The sequence below is a fragment of the Schistocerca cancellata genome, chromosome 3, assembly GCF_023864275.1.
Source record: "Schistocerca cancellata isolate TAMUIC-IGC-003103 chromosome 3, iqSchCanc2.1, whole genome shotgun sequence".
Taxonomy (NCBI): Eukaryota; Metazoa; Arthropoda; class Insecta; order Orthoptera; family Acrididae; genus Schistocerca; species Schistocerca cancellata.
This window is the reverse complement of record NC_064628.1, coordinates 619,845,384-619,862,754: the sequence shown is the minus strand read 5'-3', so window position 1 is coordinate 619,862,754 and position 17,371 is coordinate 619,845,384. Positions and strand designations below refer to the sequence as shown.

Genomic DNA, 17,371 nt, shown 5'->3' with positions numbered 1-17,371 from the left:
TCTTTGCCACATTGCCTTGGGGTTCCAGAACGTATGTGGGGCTGGTAATGATAGTGGGTTAATGGGCGTAATTTTCAGTTATTTTATAGAAATGCTTGTTGCATGTTGAGCCTTGTTCTGAAAGAGTTTTGTTTTAAGGCATATTCTCTTGTGTAGAATAATTACTGTGCAGAGTGTAGTTTGTGGGTTTATTAATGTGTTCTGAAAAGCTAACTATGATTAAACTGGAATATAATATCCATATCTGGGGAGGGGCAGGAAGGAAGATAATACTCTTCTAATAGTAAATGAAGTAGAATTTAGTTTTCAAGCAAGGTTCTGAATATGGGCCTTCCACGACAGCTACCTCGACGCCCAGGAATTTGAACTGGTCAGTCTCACCAATCACATTCCCCTTCTATATAATCAAACAAAAGTTTTTGTTGAATTGTTGACTTCCTGAAACTTTCTGGCAGATTAAAGCTATGTGCCCGACCGAGACTCGAACTCGGGACCTTTGCCTTTCGCGGGCGAGTGTTCTACCATCTGAGCTACCGAAGCACGACTCACGCCCGGTACTCACAGCTTTAGTTCTGCCAGTACCTCGTCTCCTACCGTCCAAACTTTACAGAAGCTCTCCTGCGAACCTGGAGAAATAGCACTCCTGAAAGAAAGGATATTGCGCAGACATGGCTTAGCCACAGCCTGGGGGATGTTAAGGTAGAAGACGAGGTACTGGCAGAAGTAAAGCTGTGAGTACCGGGCGTGAGTCGTGCTTCGGTGGGTCAGATGGTAGAGCACTCGCCCGCGAAAGGCAAAGGTCGCGAGTTCGAGTCTCGGTCGGCACACAGTTTTAATCTGCCAGGAAGTTTCGTATCAGCGCACACTCCGCTGCAGAGTGAAAATCTCATTCTGTTGAATTCCTTGTTACCAAATGCAAAAACTGAGTTTTACTGTGATTTAATATCAATTTATGTCTTGAACTGCATTATTTAATACTGTGTCAATATTGCACACAACATCCTCCATTACCAAGCTGATGTCATCAACAAACAGAACCGAAGGCATATCATTTATATATAAATAAGTAACAGTAACAGCTCCAGCACCGACCCCTGGTCACCCCACCATACCCCTCCCCCGCCCCCCCCCTCCCCCCCCCCCACGTAACTGTGCCCCGTTGGGATTGTACGTGGTAGCCGGTCGCAGTCCTGTCTATCCTTAAAGTAAGAGGTGATCAGTAGTGAACTACTCTCCTTATTCCATAATGGTCCAACTTCTGCCCCCATATTTTGCGATCAACACAAACGAACGCCTGAGTTAAATCATAGAAGACGCCTAGCGTTCGCAACCTTTTATTTAATCCGTCCAGAGCCCTCTAGAGAAGAGAGAATATTACAGTTTCAGTTGTTAAACCATTTCTAAAATTGACAGCAAATTATGTGAACTGACGTCTTGTAACCTGTGGACGCACCCTCTGTATAAGTATCTGCCAGTGATACTCTTCATATGACTGTATTTATGTAATATTATTGCTCTATTCCGTAGGAATTAAGCTTTTCCCTTAAATTTTTTACTAATAAATTGTAAGTGTTTAATTAATAAATTTTTGAGTTGTAATTCCGTACTTTAATAACCCAAACATCGCTCGACTACACCATGTGGAACACTAGAGAGAGTCAGAAGTACAAACAGTGGCCCAACGTGGCGCTCACCCCAGCGTTGCCAGTTAGCATAGTAAGCAACGGCTGGGGCGTGAGGCGTGGGAAAGACAGACACCGGGAACACACTGGAGAGGCGACACTGCAAAGTATTCTGCATCCTTCTGCGAGCGCAATGGGTCTCGCACAAGCCGTGTCACATGAAAACTACCGTAACAGCTTGGCGGAATGATACATCGCATCTGACCAATGACAGCAAACGGACGTTAAATGGTGTCGTAGAAGGCATAGAGAAGGGGAAACCAGGCAGTCAAAAAGCCCTACATACAAACCAATGAGGAAGACCAGTCTGGTGTCGTTAATAACTGATCTACGAATTTTGACGTTGCCTAATCGTCCGAGATGCACGCATTTCTTCGCCAACTGATCGTCCTCACTAGGTGGGCCATCGCTGAACTCTGATGTTCATAATTTTAGGAGACATTAATATACACTGAGGTGACAAAAGTCATGGGATGCCTCCTAATATCGTGTCAGACATCAATTTTCCTCGCGTAGTGCAGAAACTCGACGTGGCATGGACTCAACAAGTCGTTTGAAGTCCTCTGCAGAAATACTGAGCCACACCTGTACAGCTACTGATAACTGTTAAAGTGTTGCCGGTGAAGAATTTTGTGCATGAACTGAGCTCTCGATTTTGTCTCATCAGTGTTCAGTGGCATTCATGTCGGGCAATCTGGATTGCCAAATCATTCGCTCGAATTATCCAAAATGTTCTTCAAACCAGCCGCGAACAGTTGTAGCCCAGTGACGTGATGCATAGTTGTTTTGAACATGAATTCCATGAAAGGCTGCAATTGGTCTCCAAGTAGCCAAACGTAACCAATATCCAATCCCTGATCCGTTCAGCTGGACCTTAGGACCCAGTCCATTCCTTGTATACACAGCTGACACCATTATGGAGCCGCCACCAGCTTGCACAGTGCCTTTTTAACAACTTGCACTGCACCACACTCAGCTCTTACCAAATGAAACCAGGAGTCGTCTGACCAGTCCCGTCTATGGTCCAACCGATATGGTCACCACACCAGAAGAGGCAATGCAAGCGATGTCGTGCTGTTAGTAAAGGCACTCACGTCGGTATTCTGCTGTCATAACCCACTAACGCCAAATATCGCCGCCCTGTCCTAACAAATACGTTCGTCGTACGTTCCACATTCATTTCTGCGGTTATTTCACGCAGTGTTGCTTGTCTGTTAGCACTGACAACTCTACGCAAACGTTACTGCTCTCGGTAGTTAAATGAAGGCCAGCGGCCACTGCGTTGTCCGCGGTGAGAAGTAACGTCTGAAGTGTGGTATTCTCGGCACACTCTTGACACTGTCGATCTCGGAATACTGGATTTCCTAACGATGTCCCTTGCATCTAGCTTCAACTACCATTCAACGTTCAAAGTCGGCCGTGCGGCCATTGTACTGTGTATTGAACAGGGGACCTAGAAAGGACGGAGAACCTTCGTCCCGCCGTGGCCTCAATGGTTCACAACCCCACAACAGGTCACAGCAGTCCACCCACACCACCGCCACCCCACACACCGAACCCAGGGTTATGGTGCGGTTCGGCTGGGCGGGCGGATTCGTGCCGGGGGCCGGCAAGCCTTCCTGCTTGGAAAGCAGCGCGTTATACCGCGCGGCTAGCCGGGCGGGATGCCGTGCGGTCATAGTCACGCCGGAAATCTTTTCACATGAATAACCTGAGCACAAATGACAGACCCGCCAATGCAGTGCCCTTTCCTACCTTGTGTTCGCGATATTAGCGCCGTCTGTGTATGTACATATCGCTACCCCATAACTTTTGTCGCCTCAGTGTACCCTGCACCATGGGGTCAATGCTGTAATCTGTTATGGATGGGCGCCTGTAATTGCAGTGAAGTAGGAGCCCCACCTCGTACAGCCACTGGTGACTGCTGAACCTGAAACTGACTGAGATGAAAAAGAAAAAAATATAATGGCCTGCAAAGTGGGCGCCCTCGACTGCTTAGCATTTACACAGCAGAGAACAGCATACCTATGAATGAACTGACGCAGGTCCAGACGCTGACAATGGTGGTCATCGCTTCGGCACCCTCACCGAGCTGCTGCAGGTAGTCCGCGAAGACGAACGGGAATGACAGGATGGGTATAATCATCAACGCCTGCAAATGAAAATCCTCGATACAATTTAGAGAATATCATCTTATCTGGCGTTAAACTCATTAGCCATTGGCTACATTTCTGCTTAACAAATGTAATAATAAATGGATTCCACATTATCTGAGTGACCAACATGAAACCGGTGAGTACACAAGGACAAAGTTCAACAATTCTGTATAATACGCTGTAGACAGGTGCATGCTAAGCAAAGTTATCAGGCTTTAGCAGCCGCGTTGGATAGCTTCTACCTGAGTGAAAAGAGCTTCATTGAAAATGTAACCGAAGCCTCATAGACAAACAAAAATTGAATGAAACCAAAATTGGCTTGAGGATAGTCTCCCGTGAAGCGTTCACCGAATCCGAAAATAAAACCGTTCTGACAGAAAATCCTAATAAGGTTTGGTCTGATGTTAAATCAGTAAACGGATTAAAGCATTTATCTAGACGCTCGACACGGTGAGTGACAGGTAAAATCCTGAAACCTTAAGCTCTTGATTCCAAAACGGTTTCATTGAGAAACATCGTACTGTGCATCCTTCTTTAAATTTTCACACAACCGTCAAAATGACAGGTGCCAAAATGAGTGACCTCATCATCAATAAATTTAACGTATTATGGACAAATAAGTAGAAAGCTCTTTTATTGTTTAATTATATGATTCCAGAAGAATCCGTGCAAACGATCACATCCATTAAATACATGGAATTGTGCGTACAAAGTGATTTAAAGTAGAATGATAGCATAAAACTAATTGCTCCACACAACTTGTGTCGTACGAAACACGGCAAGGGAAATTTCAAGTCATGTGATATGACGCAAATAAAGGTTTGATGTAAACAAGTGCTACATCCACCTTTGTAGTTACTTCCTCTGTTTAACTTCTATTTTTGGTGTAAAAAAATTAAAAACCACTGTCTTGGGTTCACACGTGTTCTCCACTCGCAGGTAAGGCAGATACCAGACATATTCATTGGAAGTATCTTCAGGAAGTGTAATTCACTCACGAAGGAGGTAGCTTACAAAACACTCTTTCGACCAATACTTTAAAACAGGTAGCCAGTCTGAGATTTGTGCTATATGGGATTGATAGAGGAAATGGAGATGATCCAAAGAAGAAAAGCACATTTTGTTACAGGTTCATTTAGTAAGCACGATAGCGTCACAGAGACGATCAACCAACTCTGATGGGGAATGCTGAAAGAGAGGCGTTCTGCAACACGGTGTGGTTTACTATTAAAGTTTCGAAACTACGTACCTAGAAGAGCAATATATTGCTTCCTCCTTTTCACGTGAAAAGTTCCCGAAGGTAAAATTAGAGAAATTCGTGCTCACGAGGAGGCTTGCCGCTAATTGTTCATATCGCGGACCATCCGCGACTGGAACAGGAAAGGTGACAGGGAGCACCCTTCAGCACACACCGTAAATTGGTGTACGATGTAGGTTTATAGCACATTCTCAATCTATTATCTAGTTCCCATATCTACAGTTAACGATCACAAAGAGTTACGGAACTGTACTACAGCATGTTTACCTCTTACTCATGATTTCCCATTACATTCTCTCTTCTGCATTAAGTCAGTGTTATTTATTCTGATATGATACTGTGAAAACAATGAAATAAATTGTATTGCCGCCATCCATATATCGTATACTGAAGAAATGAAGTACATAGTTCTATATCTCTGTGTATTAAACCAAAGATGTGGTTAGCAGTTACGAGGTAGTCTTCATATTTAAGAGGAAAGTGGTTCAAATCCCCTTCTGGGAATCTTGACACTAAGTCACTCTAGGTGGACAGCAGGGTATTTTTTTAAACTTATCTGTTCTTCCAGTATCCATTCATCCACGACCGCACATGTACTTTGTCTCTAACGGATTTATCTGTGAAATATATTGCTAGGAGACTGGGATGAAAACTAGCAAGACATCCAGCCTCCATAGAATCGAAACACTATCCCTAGTAGATGAGAAGCCTCAGATTACTAAATTATGATGTATTGTAATGAAAGACATTAGAAAAATGGATGGTTAAACTACTTCAGCTAAAACCCATTACAGAAGTAAAGTGGGGTGGAAGTATGTGTGTATGTTTGAGCTGTCCTTCAATGTCCGTGGATAGATTTCAACCAAATTTAGCACAGGAACAACAGGAATCACTAGTATGAGCACTGTGGGCTTTATAACTTCCTCTCTCCAATAGAAGTGTAGATACAAACAAAAATTACTTTTTTTCAGTCCCTATCATATAGTCTCCCCTGCATGACAGACATCTTATATTGGGTTTGCTCTGCCAAATCAATCTGCTTTGTAGGAGAGCCTACATGTCTTGGGCAAGAAACAGTTTTCCAGACCATAACATGTAGGCTGTCATACAAGACAGGTGTGTTGTGTTAGAGTAGTATAAGCCTGCTTTATCAACGTGCTTTGCATAGCGGCCTGTATGTCAGGGGAAAATAAATGATTTTCAAGCCCCTAATATCTAACTTATCCTGCACGAAATGTGTGTTGTGGGAGTAGTATCAGCCTACTTTATTGAAAAGTGTTACAGGGGCTGCACATGCTGATGAGCGTGACTGGGACAGGTTGAGATGGATAGAGGAGGTGATGAACAAAGCAGGGGGAAGAGGAAAGAGAGGGGGGAGGAGGGGAGAAGCATGAGGCAGGCAGTAAGTTAGAGCAATAATGTGCAGACGGAAAAGGAAAAAGGGGAGGCAGAGATGGGAAAAGAAAGGGGAAGGAGGATGTCGTCAGAGGGAGGAGGGAGAAAGGCATGGTCAGAGAGAGAGGGGGTGTAGGAAGTGAGGAGGATGAGGTGAACAGACAGTGGAATAGGTGAATGTACAGAAGGGAGGAGGAGGTGTGTTCGAAATATGTGTCAAATAAGTACACAGGTGAGGCTGTGGAGAAGAGGTTTGTGTATAATAAATAGAAAATACTCAAACATGACTTATGTCTGAACGACACACTGTCTAACAGCCTGTAAATGAGGAAATGCGGTGCCAGTACGATTTTTTTTTTTTTAGGTATGAAGGAACAGATTCAGATGAAAGATGCTATAGCAGTGCAAGTACATCTTCTACTAAGGTAGAAGCACCCAGAATCAAAGAAGGAAGTTAAACTACAATGTCATTTCTAAGGCAAAATTTCGGGCATTTTCTCTATGCGCCAGTGAAAGTAGTTTCTAAATGATAAAGGAGATAATGGGAATTATTTGTAAATTGTAACTATAAGACGTTTGCTGCACCGAAATCAAATTCCAAACAGTGAACATTAAAAATCAGCTTAAAGAGATATTTAAACAGCAAGCAAAACCGAGCTACAATGAATTTTCTCTGTAGCAGAGTATACTTTGTAATAAGTTGAAAACTTTGTGCGGTAGAGACTTTAATGTGGAACCCTGATATTCACAAGTACCATTCTTGCAATTTAGCCTTTCCAACAATCGGTGATGCATTGTTAAACATTGAGAAGAGAGCGGATAGGGAAAAAGAATATATTTAAGGCCTCTACGAAAGGGAGGAACTATCTGATGGCCTGATGCAAGAAGAAATGGCAGTAAATAGGGAAGACATTGGGGATCCAGTATTACAGAGTTCAACGTAACTTTGACAGACTTGTGATGAAATAGGGTATAAGAGGCATCGCTTCGAAATTTCTTAAATATTTAGGGGATGTGGAATCCAAACGACTACCCAGGTTGACATGTGGAATACCCAATACCCGAGAAATACCATCAGACTTTCCCAAAAAATATCATTCAAACTACCCTGAAGACGGCAAAGGCAGGCAAGTGTGAGACTACCTGCTAACAGCCCATGTATCATAACTGCTGACAAGAATAATATACAGCATAATGGAGAAGGAAATTGAGGACTAGTTAGATGACGATCAATTTGGCTTTAGGAAAGGTAAAGGCACCAGCGAGAAAGTTCTGAGTTGACAATGGTAACTAGGTTTTAAAAAAATCAAGACACGTTCATACAATTTGTTGGCATGGATAAAGTCTTAACCATGCAAAACGCTGCAAAATGTTGGAACTTCTAATAAAAATAGAAATAAGTCATAGGGAAAGACTGGTAACATACGATATGTACAATAACCAAGGGGGGCAATAAGTTTTCAGACTAACAATGTCGTGCTCGAATATGTCCAAGAAGCAATGACAGTGATGAAAGAAAGTTTCAGGAGTAGGATTAAAATTCAGGGTGAAAGGATATCAATGATAATATTTGCTGATGGCCACTGGCATCCTCAGTGAACGTGAAGACGAATTAATGGCGGGTTGAATGGAATGGCAATCTAAGTACTGAAGATGGGCTCACAGTAAACCGAAGAAAGACGAAAATAATGAGTAATGTCAGAAATGAGATTAACATTAACTTAACATCAAATTTGGTAACAAGGAAGTAGATAAAGTTAAGAAATTCTGCTAGCTTGGAAACAAAATATCACATGTCCCACAAAGCTAGGAAAACATAAAGAGTATACAAGAACAGGCAAAGAAGGCTTTCATGGCTGAAAGAATTCTACTAGTATCAACATAAGAAATAATTCGAGTGGAAACACAAGTACAACTCCAAGCCGCCAAGAACGCTGTTGTATAGCATTTATTGTGATGAGTTTCAGCAAAACTGCGTTTGCATCGTCAGATTTGTAAATCATAGATCAACATATTCAAGAATATCGTAATCAGATGTAAGGGGTCGTAATAAAGTTCTACATAAACGTGAACTATACCATGGAATATAACATGCCAAAATGGTTCAAATGGCTCTGAGCACTATGGGACTTAACATCTATGGTCATCAGTCCCCTAGAACTTAGAACTACTTAAACCTAACTAACCTAAGGACATCACACAACACCCAGCTATCACGAGGTAGAGAAAATCCCCGACCCCGCCGGGAATCGAACCCGGGAACCCGGGCGTGGGAAGCGAGAACGCTACCGCACGACCACGAGATGCGGGCTATAACATGCCTTCTGCAGCACATTTCACTGAATTTTCATCATATGCATGTTATACGTCATATGATAACGATACTTCATGAACTGGAGAACAATAATTATTACATAAAATAAGGTATATATTGCACTGATTACACGAACTCATGTTAGCAGAATGAAGACTGAGATTCTCAAGTAAACAATGTGCGGAAAAGGATATGTTATATTCCATGGTATAGTCCATGTTTATGTAACACTGTACTATGACCCTTCACATCTGATCTCAGTGTGCTTGAATATGTTCATCTATGCTGTACAGGTCTGATGATGACAACGTATTTTGCTAATCCGGTAATAGCGATAAATACTGCACACAAGTGATCTTAGCTGTTTGAAGTTGCACTTCTGTTTCGACTTTATTCTCGATCGCTCCCTAAATTGATAATGTCAAGCAGAAAAGAAATAATTTGAGGAGTCAATTTCTGAGACTGTACATATGGACCATATCATTGTACGGTAGTAAAGCATGGACTTTGTGGAAATCGGAAAAGAAGAAAATCGAAGCATATAAGATGTGGAGCTAGAGAAGGATATTGACAATAGGTAGACATATGAAATGAAGTTCTCCACAGAACCTGCAAAGAAAGGGATGTGTGCGAAACGTAGATAAGAAGATGGCATAGGGTGATATGACATGTGCTAAGGCATCAGCGAATAACCTCCGTGGTACTAGAGGGGGCTGTTGTAGGCAAAGGCAGAGATTGGAATACTTCCAACAAGTAACTGAGGACGTAGGGCGTAAGTGCAACTCTGAGATGCAGAGAATGTAACAAGAGAGGAATTCTTGGCGAGCCGCATCAAAGCAGTCAGAAGACTGGTGACGAAAAGAAAAAAAGAAAGTCTTCAATGATTGTGTCAACAAGATACGGCTTAGCTGAAAAAGAGAAAAAAACGTGGACTCGCTTCGTCACAGAAGTGAGATACTTACCAATGCTAGGGGCGATGTTACACGGTAATGGAGATGACTAATGTATTGTCCGATGTGTTCATGTGACAACTAGCATACCGCCCACAGCTTAGCTTGCTTAGACTGATTGGTCTGCACACATATTTTTTCTTTAATCGAATTTTTATGTTTACAAATTGCAACGCCTTGTAAACGTTTCACGCTAATTAAGGCCAAAGAAGCATGGTCTTTTCTGAATGTATTTCTGATGAAAACAGATTATGGTAGTTGGAGTCCGAGGTTTTTGTTTATCATCCCTTCTGAGTTCTTGTAATGTTTCCACAGAAACTTTCATCTTGTATCACACATTTCTTCGTATCTAACCGAGAAGTCAAATACCAGTTTCCACAGACTCAGCTTTAAAAATGTTGTCATACAACGAAATATTTTCCTTAAAATTTTCAGCCTGCATTTCACCCCATCAGGAGCTGGATTTCCGAAAAAGAGTAAAACACATATTTTTTTGTTTCTAACACAGAAGCCAAATACAAATTTTCATGTTAGCTTTGACAATGTTTTCGTAATTAAATAATTTCATAAAACTTTTCACCCCCTATTTCACTCCCTTATGGGACTGAAATTCCGAAAACAATGAAACGTGTATTTTTTATTTCTAACCGAGAAGTCATAACGGTAACTTCAAACTGCTTTCGTTTTTCTTTAATAATGATTTATGCTCTAAAAATGACTCACCCACTGTTTTACCCACATAGATGTCGAACTCACAAAAATTCTGAGACAAGTAATTTTGTATTTCTGACGGGAACAAAATACCAATTTTCGTAGTTTTAGCTTCAAGATTGCCTTAATAGAGAGATACTTTCAAAAAATGTTCAGCCCTTATTTCACGCCCTTAGGAATGGGATTTCGAACAATCCCCTGTTAAACTTTGGCTACAGTATACGATGCACACTCTCTCCAAATTTCAAGTTTCTACACTTAGCGGGTTGGGCTGGGAAATGACGAATCAGTGAATCAGTCTGCCTGTACCTCATCCCTTTACGAGATGAATATCCAAAAACAGTTGAAACGTCCCCTTTGACAAATTATACAAGACTGTACTTAACCTGACACACAATATTTTTTAGCGCAACGCAATCTGACTTTCAAAAATCCCTACAAAAGAATGGCCCTGACTAACATTCACCTATACCTTTCACAAATCACTTACCTCACAAAAATCTTCATTACTCGAACTACTGCAACAGCGAGCGCCACTACTGCCAGCTAAATAAAAGATTCAAACTACGGAAGGCACTAACTACTGATAGGGATAGTTAGCAAATGAAAGATATTAATAGAGAACAAACAATGTATTTACCTTAATATCATCACAAGTCATATGTAATTTCAAAACTCCGCCATCTCTCTCCTCACATCCACCACTGCTAGCGGCTCACCTCCAACTGTGCAACGCTACGCGCTGTTCACATCCAGCTGCCGCTGCCCAACGCTACAATGGCAGACAACAATGCAAACTAGCACACAGAGCGCTACGTAACGTTGCCAATAAGAAAACATAAACAGCCTACTTACATAAAGAAAACATAAACAGCCTACTTACATAGCCCCCATGCTCCCCACAAAAAATTTTACAAATATTTTTGGCCAGTGGCCAATACAGATTTGAAAAATTTTTTCATAATTACAGTAAGAAAGATATCAAATGCACACACTGATTAATACAATGTTGGTCAAAAGCTAAAATTTTCTCACAGTCCATAATGACAGTCCAGATTGTTCATCACAATAGTAATTACAGTTTTTTTTTCACAAAGTTTCATTAGTAAAAAAAATTGCACACAGAAGTAGTGGATTTCCATGCAGTCTTGAAGAAGTAGTGTTGTCCTTCCAACGGAAAGACAGTGCTGACTCTTGACATGCAGATAGGTAATGGGCCACAACAGAGCAAACCCACAGCAGAGTCATTCGACGTTTTGAAGAAGATTGGTAGATAGGTCATCACAGAGTAGACCTACTGTAGTCTTGGTAGAGAGTATGGTATTGGTGGGCCACCAGAGGTGTAGACCCACTGCAGTCCTTGTAGAAATAATGGTATTGGTGAGTCATCAAAGGTGTAGACCCACTGCAGTCCTTGTAGAAATTGTGGACAGGCCCACTGTAGTCCTGGTAGAGATGACCAGCAGCCATCTGTTGCGACGGTGCAGGTGCACAATCACCATCGAAGAGTCTTGCAGAGAAGATAGCAAGTCCATAAACCACCACTTGTGCACTCACAAAGTTTTTTGGAATTGTCCTTAGAACCAGCAATGCTGTTATGCAGTCCCTTGCTGAATTATTAACTCACGTGCAAACACTAACAGTCCCTACTTCTCACATATTGTCCATATACTATGACCAACAGAAATGTGTGCAGTGAAAGGAATGCTTACAAGTTACTTAATGTGATTAACTGGCGTCAATCACAATATTATAACATGAGAATACAATTACAAAGGTACAAAATACATCATTAAAGAACATAACAATACAGATAACATTTGTAGTACAGGCTTTACAACAGAATAGAAATAAACATATACATCAGTGTTACAGGAATTATGACATGAGTACATACATAAAAGATCAGAATAACTTGCGAAACATCAACTTCACACATGAGCATTAAAACAAAACAGAATAAATAATGTCTAAGCATCTTTACAAGGTAAATAACATATTATTAATGCCAATTATATTTGAGGATAACAGTATTCCTCATCATAGTGAATATAGCTTAATACACTCCTGGAAATTGAAATAAGAACACCGTGAATTCATTGTCCCAGGAAGGGGAAACTTTATTGACACATTCCTGGGGTCAGATACATCACTTGATCACACTGACAGAACCACAGGCACACAGACACAGGCATCAGAGCATGCACAATGTCGGCACTAGTACAGTGTATATCCACCTTTCGCAGCAATGCAGGCTGCTATTCTCCCATGGAGACGATCGTAGAGATGCTGGATGTAGTCCTGTGGAACGGCTTGCCATGCTATTCCCACCTGGCGCCTCAGTTGGACCAGCGTTCGTGCTGGACGTGCAGACCGCGTGAGACGACGCTTCATCCAGTCCCAAACACGCTCAATGGGGGACAGATCCGGAGATCTTGCTGGCCAGGGTAGTTGACTTACACCTTCTAGAGCACGTTGGGTGGCACGGGATACATGCGGACATGCATTGTCCTGTTGGAACAGCAAGTTCCCTTGCCGGTCTAGGAATGGTAGAACGATGGGTTCGATGACGGTTTGGATGTACTGTGCACTATTCAGTGTCCCCTCGACGATCACCAGTGGTGTACGGCCAGTGTGGGAGATCGCTCCCCACACCATGATGCCGGGTGTTGGCCCTGTGTGCCTCGGTCGTATGCAGTCCTGATTGTGGCGCTCACCTGCACGGCGCCAAACACGCATACGACCATCATTGGCACCAAGGCAGAAGCGACTCACATCGCTGAAGACGACACGTCTCCATTCGTCCCTCCGTTCACGCCTGTCGCGACACCACTGGAGGCGGGCTGCACGATGTTGGGGCGTGAGTGGAAGACGGCCTAACGGTGTGCGGGACCGTAGCCCAGCTTCATGGAGACGGTTGCGAATGCTCCTCGCCGAGTCCCCAGGAGCAACAGTGTCCCTAATTTGCTGGGAAGTGGCGGTGCGGTCCCCTATGGCACTGCATAGGATCCTACAGTCTTGGCGTGCATCCGTGCGTCGCTGCGGTCCAGTCCCAGGTCGACGGGCACCTGCCCCTTCCGCCGACCACTGGCGACAACATCGATGTACTGTGGAGACCTCACGCCCCACGTGTTGAGCAATTCGGTGGTACGTCCACCCGGCCTCCCGCATGCCCACTATACGCCCTCGCTCAAAGTCCGTCAACTGCACATACGGTTCACGTCCACGCTGTCGCGGCATGCTACCAGTGTTAAAGACTGCGATGGAGCTGCGTATGCCACGGCAAACTGGCTGACACTGACGGCGGCGGTGCACAAATGCTGCGCAGCTAGCGCCATTCGACGGCCAACACCGCGGTTCCTGGTGTGTCCGCTGTGCCGTGCGTGTGATCATTGCTTGTACAGCCCTCTCGCAGTGTCTGGAGCAAGTATGGTGGGTCTGACACACCGGTGTCAATGTGTTCTTTTTTCCGTTTCCAGGAGTGTATTAAAAGATGAAAAAATTCTATGAAACTACACAGAGACAGGAAGAAAACAAATACACAAGGGTAAACAAACACATAGTGGGATAACACAAAAGGAAAGGACAGGGTTCGTTTTACTGCAGTATTTTGCATGGAGATCTCCCTTCGTTCATCATTATTCCCAAAAGTCCTATCTAAGCCTGCTTTCTGTATTCTGTTCACATCCTCTGTCAAAAATACTTTTTCTCCACTGTACAGTATCCTTTTTTTTCTTTTTTTTTGCCCAAACCATTTTCATATAGCTTCTCAATACATTTCTTCCAAGACATCATAGTTAGTTTCTTATATAGTCTACCCCTCTTAAACTAACTTAAATCTACTGAGCTCAGATATATACCAAGGGACGAGGCAATGCAGCAGCATACAACAAATCAACACAAACAGCAATGACAAAAAAAATGCCAATTTGCAAAGCAAGCAGCAGTAAATCTAAATTAACAGATAAAATGCAAAATTACAACTAATATGAGCCAATGTGCAGCAACAAGAAAAGCTTAACAGAGTAATACAAAGTTAAATTTAGCAGCACTATGCCTGGCAAACAGCAGCAGCAACTTATATCTAAACATGACATAGCTCAAGCAAAAAAAAACATTACACTAAAGACAACAATGCAGACAAGGGAAATGCATATTCACATCTTAATGTCTATGTAATAAAGTGGTGCACCACAAAAACTTATTGTAAAAAAAATATTACTATGTACTTGAAAAGAAAATTATGTGTTACTGTTACTAGTTCCTTCTTATTGTTCTTTCCTTTCCAAGTGCTCCTTTTTTAAAGAATGTGGATCATAAAATAATTATTTAATAGATCTGTTGACAGAAAGTGTTCACATTAGCAAATGCATTTCATTTTATAAAAGCAATGCTGCAACACAGCTGGAAACCAGATATCAAATGAAAAAAGCAACTATGAAAAGCAAAGCATAAAAATATCATTCAGTAGTCATGTGACATTTCATAAGTTAGTAGAAATTCTCTCAACTCTCATAGAAAGACGCTTGTCATAATCAGGTGTGCAGATGTAAAAATATTTCTTGTCATTTTATTAGGCATTTCAGTAAATATCATAAATTAAGAGCTCCACAGTGTTATCATACGTTTTTAATTTCGACCAAGTCGTTTTTGCGATGCTTTCTACAAACGAATGTCATTAGCGGGCTTTAGGCCTCCTTTTTTTTTCTACCTGTGCTTCCGGAAAGGCACACCCTAATGGCTTGTTCTCCAGGTGTCTGACACAGCTGTGTGCCGACGACGCACGTGCAGGTGGTCACTTAACTTTCTTATGGAAATATTTACGACATTTTTCCGCTACAGAGACAGTCTCATATAAAAATTTCACAGGTCGAGAATTTACGTTGCAAATGTGTAGAACCAAAATCCTATGAATATAACAGTGTCCAAAAAAATTTTCGCCGGCATTGTGATACATTCACGCATTTACACACACATTTCATAACTCTTAAAGTACGATTCTCGGTTTCCAACATCCTTTTTCACAAGTCAAGAGTCCTTAACTTCTTTCATTATTCATATACATATAAACACGTAATCACATTCCTCATATATGGTGGCATCATCTTATTGACATAAACATACCTCAACAGCATAATACACATCGTCGTCGTAAAAATAACATCATAACACCTCAGTCAAATCTCAAAGTCGTCGTAGCTTTCTGCAATAATTTCAAAACCTAAAGAAAATTCTCTGCTCATGTCAATAGTGTCATCTACCTCAAACGTACTTTAAAAATCATGATCCCATACCAAATACATCATTCAAAGCTCTCATAGTATCACAATGGTTCCGAAAAAATATGAAAGTTCACACAGTACAGACAGAATACAATTTCATAAGTGTGAAGTTACCCAACGGTGTAATTACGTAAACATGTGTCACTGACGTAGTAAAAAACATGTTTATCTCTCAGTTAAATGATCAGATAGCTCTGTAATTTATGTGTTAGAGAAATATGGTACCGATGTGTTAAATTGTATAAGCAAATACCATATTAGCTAGGGCTCCTTGTGCTTGCCAAACACATGATACACAAAGTAGGCGTGTACCCCCCTGAGGATTAATGTAATTATACCCTCAGGTGTTACAGATTACAGCAATGGAATGAAATGTATCACAGAAAACTTTCTTTGTACTTCAAAAATCTTGAAAAATAAATGGTTTAAGTACAAAATTAAGCACTCAAATGCGTGTCCTGTAGCGCTAAATATGCGTCTTGCTGTAAGATCATCTCTGTGGAAGTGTCGTAGTTATCGTCCTCCAACAGCTAAGTTCTGCAGAAGTCAATGTATTTACCTCATGATAAACAAAAGTGAAATGCTTTGCGTATAGATATCTTACTTATTACGCTTATTGCCGTGATGAAGAAAGTACTGTGCTGTAACGTATTGTTGTGCTACAGAAAAGGCTGTCTCCTTGTAGCTATACCACAAAAGTTACTACTAAACCTTGTTTTACTTTACAGAACAATTGAGAAAAACTGTGCAGATATAAAACAGATACACCACAAAAGCAACATTGTAAATTGTCACTCATTAGTAGCGTCATGATAAAATCGTGTAGCTGTCACATAAACTAACCACTGTGTCATTTGGTATCTCTCAGAAAGTACTTTAAATCCAGAATGTATTTTCAAGTACAATAAAATGTTGCATTAAAATCTCATTAGCAGTACTGGTAAATGTTCTAAGTATGTGAGCCTTATAGTCGTTATATAATCGTGCAACTAACAAGCAAGAATGCACACACACAATAACACTGTGTCGTATGTTCACAATAACAATGCATTCGTAATTTCAGTTTAAATAAGTTCTCTTGGTTCTTGACTGGATATTTAACTTCAAACATTGTTGCAGTGTAACAGTTTCTCAGTGTGACAAATTGTACAAGTTGCATGAAGTGAAACGTTTTATGGCAAAGACAAAGTTAAAAAGCAGATTATTTTTCAATAAACGGTTTTACGTATGAAATGTGGTGTAAACCTTTACTCTTCCTAGTACGCAGAGTTTCAACTTTAACGCAATTATCATGTGGTATACATCGGTAAAGAATACTGGAATTTTTCTCAAGGTTAGCGTCTATGTTATTTTTCTCTGAGCCAGCCAGCGCAAGTGGCTGCCTGCGGTGTGAATCATTGTCTGTTTCTTTGTTGGCGCGCGTCGTTACTGGGATTAGGAGGCCTAACTTCTACAAATTCGCCTTGCCGAGAGGGCTCTGCTCTGTTAGAACCCCGTCAGTGCTGATGAAATTCACGTCTGTCGTTTTGTCGGTAGTTTACATAGTTTCTTGTTTGTCGGTCATGTGGTGGAGAATTTCTCCCTGAATTATCACTGCATGGTGGAGCGTTGCGTCTGAAGTTA

At 41.6% G+C, this 17,371-nt stretch overlaps 1 protein-coding gene across 1 annotated transcript in view; it reads right to left on the bottom strand.

Moving 5' to 3' along the window:
* LOC126176465 (monocarboxylate transporter 9-like) overlaps positions 1-17,371 on the bottom strand; it is a 51,768-nt gene that overhangs the window by 27,742 nt on the left and 6,655 nt on the right. The window contains exons 2-3 of the mRNA XM_049923622.1: positions 3,708-3,834; positions 3,512-3,622 (exon numbers count right to left, since the gene is read on the bottom strand). Coding sequence (XP_049779579.1) covers positions 3,512-3,622; positions 3,708-3,834 — 238 coding nt within the window. The remainder of the gene's footprint in view (positions 1-3,511; positions 3,623-3,707; positions 3,835-17,371) is intronic.